Genomic DNA, 6,000 nt, shown 5'->3' on the forward strand with positions numbered 1-6,000 from the left:
TCAGTGTGAAGGGGCAAGAAGAGTCTAGGACAAGAAGAGTCTAGGGCAAGAATCTTTACATAAATAACCTGGAAGCTGATCTCACCACTTTCACACATATACAATTGGCATGAGCTCAGTCATATGATTACCTCTCACTGCAAAAGGATCTGAGAAATGTCATGTGCAGCTGGGAATCCACGAGCCCAGCTAAAAGTAGGAAGGTAGGGGTGGTGGGAGAGTTCCCGTACTAAAAGGAAAAAAGGAATAATACTGTATGTACTTAAGGGAAAAGGACAGGTAATTTTGTCATAAGGATTATGGCAATTTTATATATTTTTCCTTTAGTGATTAAAAGACCAACAATATGGACCGTAAAAATAGGGTGTTCAGAATAGGGTATAGACACTCCTCTGAACTTCTACCCAGCCTTGTTATTTGTGTAACATCTGAAAAAAGATTTTTATTGTAAGCCTACTTTTCCCATTGATTGCAAATGATAAAAATACGTAGATTGAGCATATACTGAATGGATGTCATTTCTCTGCTTTTTGAACTGCTGTAGCTCAACCTAATTGGATTCAAAAAATAAATGATATCCACATAGCCATGGAAGAAAATGTTTTTTGGGAATGTAAAGCAAGTGGAAGACCCAAGCCTACGTACAGGTGGCTAAAAAATGGTGAACCCCTGTTAACTCAGGTAAGCAAATTGATGGTAATTGTGTCTTAGTATTGACTGTGATGTTTAATGTGGCCTCATTTCTATGGAAACAGGAAAATGGTGAGTCGTTTCCAAAATAATATGCAACTAAATGACAATAATAGTGGAACAAGTGAAAATGAATGAAGTTCATAAGTATAAAGTATGCGTAAGTCCAGTTCTCCAGCTTTGTTCACTTAAGTTTCTATACTAGATCTTTGATCTTCACAGATGAACATCTGTGGCTTTGCAATGGGAAAGTTATGCAGAAGGTCTGGAACATATAATTTAGCTAAGATACAACAGAAGGTACATCCCAAGATCCACTGCAAGAGATGGGATATTGATAAGATACAGGAATATCCATCTAGATGGAATAACACTCCGACAAAGTTTTCTGAATGAATCAGATGAGGAGGCCCTTAGAATAAGGAATAATTATGTCCAATTTGATTTTCCTTATTCTGTTTTTCTACTGAACTTCAGATGTTAACTGAAGTTTGACGTTTTTCCCCACACCCCAAGTTGAAAGCCACTTTTTCATGCTCAGATTTCTTCCTCAGTAGGCCAGCCGGGGAAGAGTGCCTGCTCTGAGCAATGGCACAGACATAAATTTGTGCAACAGGAAGAGAAAGGGGACTGACCCAGCCCCTGTCTATTACATATCCTCCATTCACTGGAAGGGCTCCTCCTGGTCCGTGATTCTCTCAATTATAAAAGCCAAACTCAAACAGATTGCTAGAGTGTAGGTACCAAAGTAATTGGCATTTCCCTCCCTTTGTGTAAGGTGAGGGAACACAGATTCCTTGATTTGTTCAAATACTAATACAGTGTCCACCCACCTAAACTGCAACCCTGCGGCAAACAGAAAATCAGTATGTACTTCTTTATGTATTTTATTTTTAAGTGGCAGGTCCTCTGGAGAGTAGGAGATCCTTTCTGATACTTGTGAAAATTGATACACAGTTGCATATCCTCAGGGGGACAAATGAGAAAGGTCTTTTGTGCCATACACTAACTTTACTTCCTTCCGATTTAGCTACCAGCAGATGCTCCTAAGCTTAAATCACACCATCAACAGCAATAAAGTAAGGGAACATTAAATTATTAATATCTACATTTATTTAGTAAACCTCAACCAATATTAAATATTTGCCTCTGCTTCATCCAAGATTACAATGCTATTAACCTTCAAAGTGTTGCCTGTTTATAATTTGAGTGTTTTAAATACACAGTAAATTTGCTGTATTTCCATCCCCCTCACCACCTCCAGTTAGCACAAAGCCTTAGAGTAAAAAAGCATTTTAAGCTTCAAGTTCATCTGTTTAGAGGAGATATTAATCTGACTGTCTTCATTATTAAATCAATGAGAACTCAGGAGAATCCTACAATTTAAATTCCATTTACCAACTTATGTACCAGTTGTTGCATTTAGCATCTGACCTGCCACAAATTTAGTTGACAGATAAATAGATCATGTTATATAAATTGCTTATATGATGACTATTTTCTTCCCATGAAGCCCCCTTGTATAACATGTAGCAAAATTGCCTTAAGGTCTCAGTTGTAGAAGGTCATTGTTTTATGTTCCTCTTTTCTTCCACAGGATAGAATTCAAATCGAGCAAGGAACACTCAACATAACAATAGTAAACCTCTCAGATGCTGGCATGTATCAGTGTGTGGCAGAGAATAAACATGGAGTTATCTTTTCCAGCGCAGAGCTTAGTGTTATAGGTGAGTCTTTATACTGGAAAGGAAAAAAACAAACAAAAACTCTTTAAATCACTAAACTAACGTGATTTGCCAAGCATAAATGTTCAATCTAAGAAGAAGAGGAAAGAAATCTTTAAGCTGAAGATTTTGCTTAAGAAACAAGCAATGTAGTCTGCAAGCAGTAAGAAGAGACCACTTTCTAAGTCAGCCTCTTCTGATGCTTACAATGGGTAACACAGATACCTCGGCATTCATTTCTACTCCTCTATTGACCACACTTCTAAATTGAGCAAATGCTCTGGAGTCTGCTGCTATCATTCTGATTTGGTACAAATTTCAGATTGGAGGGAGTAAGAGCTGACGAGGTTTGGAAAGGCTTATTCAAACAGCTGGCAGAGTGAACCTTGTTCTTCCGCATCTGGATTTTCCAGGCCATGTGCGGTCTATCCTCCAGCCACATCTTTCACCACCTGCCACTCTCTCCCTCCTCTTCAGCCACACTGACCTTTCTGTTCTGCATATTCACCATCCTCCCCTCGTCCACAGGCCACTGGCATGTACTGCTTCTTTTATCCGGAATGCTTTTCCTTCTCCTCTTCCTTTCAGTAACTCCTTCCCATTCTGCATCTCCCAGCTCCATTGTTGCTTCCTCAGAAAGTCATGTCTGGCCCTGAGCCTGGGTAAACTCTTCCTATTACAGACTTTTATAATGTCTTTTACCTCTCCTTTTGGACAGATGCCATAGTTACATTTTACATTTATTTACATGATCTTTCTGTCTTTTCATCCCACTGCACATTAACTTCCCCATGATGTCAAGGACCATATTTGGTTGAATTTATCATTTTGTCCTCAGTTTTTAATACAGAATTGAAGCACATAGCATGGTTCAGTAAATATTGAATGAATGTAAGAACGAATGAGTGTGTTAAATGAATGGAGTTGAGAGATCATTTCATAAAATGGATTAATGAGTTAAGTAAATAAATAACTGAAGGCTCAAGTTCAGTGTATTGATGAATCTGTGGACATTAAAAAAAGTTCAGCTATCAACTTGTATGTGTCCCATAGAAAAGCCTTGAATTTATTTATTACTATAAGAGAAGAGGAAATGATAAAAACTAAAAACACCAAAACGAATATAAATAATTATAGCACTGCCTCCTATTTTAAAGGATCAAGCAATAGTTCTCCTTGTTGCAAGCACAATAAAAGGATTTTGAATAGAAAAAAACAGCACACAGAGGGAGCTGATTCACATGCCCTCATAATTTGTGCAGTTTCAGAGTCCTGATGTTCCCTCTAAAAAGCACTCATTGGCACCTAGCATGTAGATTTTGCATATATAAGTGGATGCTTCAAGTGGAATGTATTGCTATCCTGTGCAAAGTAAAAGGAAGGAAAAGCTTCCACAACTGCTTTTTTGACCAAGTTCTTTAGTTTGGACCAACATCCCATCAAACACTGTGAGATTTCATGGGTCTGTAGACATTTTCAAAGAGGCCTGGGAACAGTTCTGTGCTCCTGGAATAAGTGGGAATAAGCTCCTGGATAGGATCGGATTGGCCTATTAACCTATTAATATGTAAGTGTATTAACACATACATCTCACCCTATAGATGTTGGGAACAGTAATCACAACTTTCTCCAGGATAAGTTCTATGGTTCCACCCTGCCCACATTTGTTCTGATTATTGGTACTTGGAACTGACTCTTTTGGAGTACAATTCACCATGGTAGATTCCTTAGGCATTTTCCTCTAAAAGAAGTGTATTCTCAATTCAGCTTTATGACAACTCATTGGAAGAACAGCTAAAAGTGAGGAGGCATGGCCTAACAAAATGAGTCAGATTGTCCCAAAACTCTCTAGGTGAGTGTTTACCAATTTACAAATCTGGGCACTCCTGTATAATTGTAGAAGATGTTATAGATCCTTTTGTCAAAATAAGGAAATTTTATAGTAACAAATGACTACAATGAAGTAAGAAAAGCTATTAAAATTATTTTTATCTAGTGCACCTACCCGCAACTGAAGATAACAGTACACACACACACACACACACGAGCGTGTAATGTAACAGCTTAAACTACTTTTGCGTGGTCATCCCTATTCCCCCTCCCTAACTGTGGTTCAAAGCCTATAAGTTGGGAATCACTGCTCCAACTTTTACATTTAGGTTTATTTCAAATAATTTCCAATTGGAACTGCCTAATTCCAAATGTATTCTTGATTTGAGTCTTTTCTTAAGTCCCCCCAGGTCAGCATGCAAGATATCTTAGTTCGGGCTGCTATAACAATACTCCATAGACTGGGCGGCTTATACACAACAAACATTATTTGTCACAGTTCTGAGGGCCGGAAGTCTGAGACCAGGGTGCTGACATGTCAGGGTCTGGTGAGGACTGTCTTCCAGGCTGTAGACTTGCTGTGTCCTCACAGGGCAGAAGGGGCCAGGATCTTTCTGGGGTCTCTTTTATAAGGATACTAACCCATTCATGCGGGCTTCACCTTCATGACTTGATCACCTCCCTAAAACCCCACCCCCTAATACCATCACTTTGTGGGTTAGGATTTTAACATATAATGGGGTGGGGGGGAGCAATACAGATATTCAGACCCTAGCACTAGAGCAGTGGAGACAAGATGAAAATGCCAGAGAAGTTATTAAACTGCCTTAATTCTAACCATGTTTAACATGAAAATAGCAAAGACATGACAGTAAAATAATATAGACCAAACCGTAGTAAAAATAGTAAGATTTGCAGAAATTCAAGACAGGAAGTTTGGCTAATGGGCTAGGCTGGTCAACCAAGCCTTGAACAATTTAGATTTCAACAGGCAGTAAAGAAAACGAAGAATATTTCATATCAGAGTGAAAGCCTGAACAAAGGCTCAAAGTTACGAAATGCCTAGGATAGTTTTCTGCACACATAGAATCTTGAACATTTTTCCAAAATTTTGATCATCAGTGGATGGATGGATAAAGAAAATGTGCCATAAATACACAATGGAATACTATTCAGCCGTAAGAGAAGGAAATTCTGTCGTTTGCAACAACGTATATGAACCTGGAGCACATTATGTTAAGTGGAATAAGTCAGGCACAGAAAGATAAATGCCACATGATCTCATATGTGGAATCTGAAAAAGTTGATCTCGTGGTGGTTCCAGGAGCTGAGCAGTTGGCAGGGGTTGGGGAAGAGGTTGGAATATGTTGATCAGAGGATACAAAATTTCAGTTATACAGGAGGAATAAGTTCAAGAGATCTATTGTACAACATGGTAACTCTAGTTAATAATATATTGTAGTCTTGAAAAAAAACCTATGCTGACAGTGAATATTAACTGTTCTCTCCACAAAAATGGTAACTATGTGAGGTAATACTTTTGTTAATTAGCTAGATTTAGTCATTCTACAATATATATATATACTTCAAAACATCATGTTGTATGCAATAAATACATAGGATTTTGTCTGTCAATTGAAAAAATAAAACAATAAACACATAACATTTTTGATTCAAATATATCATGCATGTATAGGAAAAGTTTAAACTTGAAAAACAAAGATGGGAAATTAATTAAGAACTAATTTTAGAGATT

General features: G+C 37.9%; 1 protein-coding gene across 1 annotated transcript in view; it reads left to right on the plus strand.

Moving 5' to 3' along the window:
• The window catches only part of LOC103595216 (contactin-4-like), a 306,924-nt gene extending 304,138 nt beyond the window's left edge, over positions 1 to 2,786 (plus strand). The window contains exons 8-9 of the mRNA XM_008578555.1: positions 545 to 681; positions 2,288 to 2,786. Coding sequence (XP_008576777.1) covers positions 545 to 681; positions 2,288 to 2,464 — 314 coding nt within the window. The 3' untranslated portion in view covers positions 2,465 to 2,786. The remainder of the gene's footprint in view (positions 1 to 544; positions 682 to 2,287) is intronic.
• The last annotated feature ends 3,214 nt before the right edge of the window (positions 2,787 to 6,000 follow it).

This window comes from Galeopterus variegatus, unplaced genomic scaffold (genome assembly GCF_000696425.1).
Source record: "Galeopterus variegatus unplaced genomic scaffold, G_variegatus-3.0.2 Scaffold1717, whole genome shotgun sequence".
Lineage (NCBI taxonomy): Eukaryota > Metazoa > Chordata > Mammalia > Dermoptera > Cynocephalidae > Galeopterus > Galeopterus variegatus.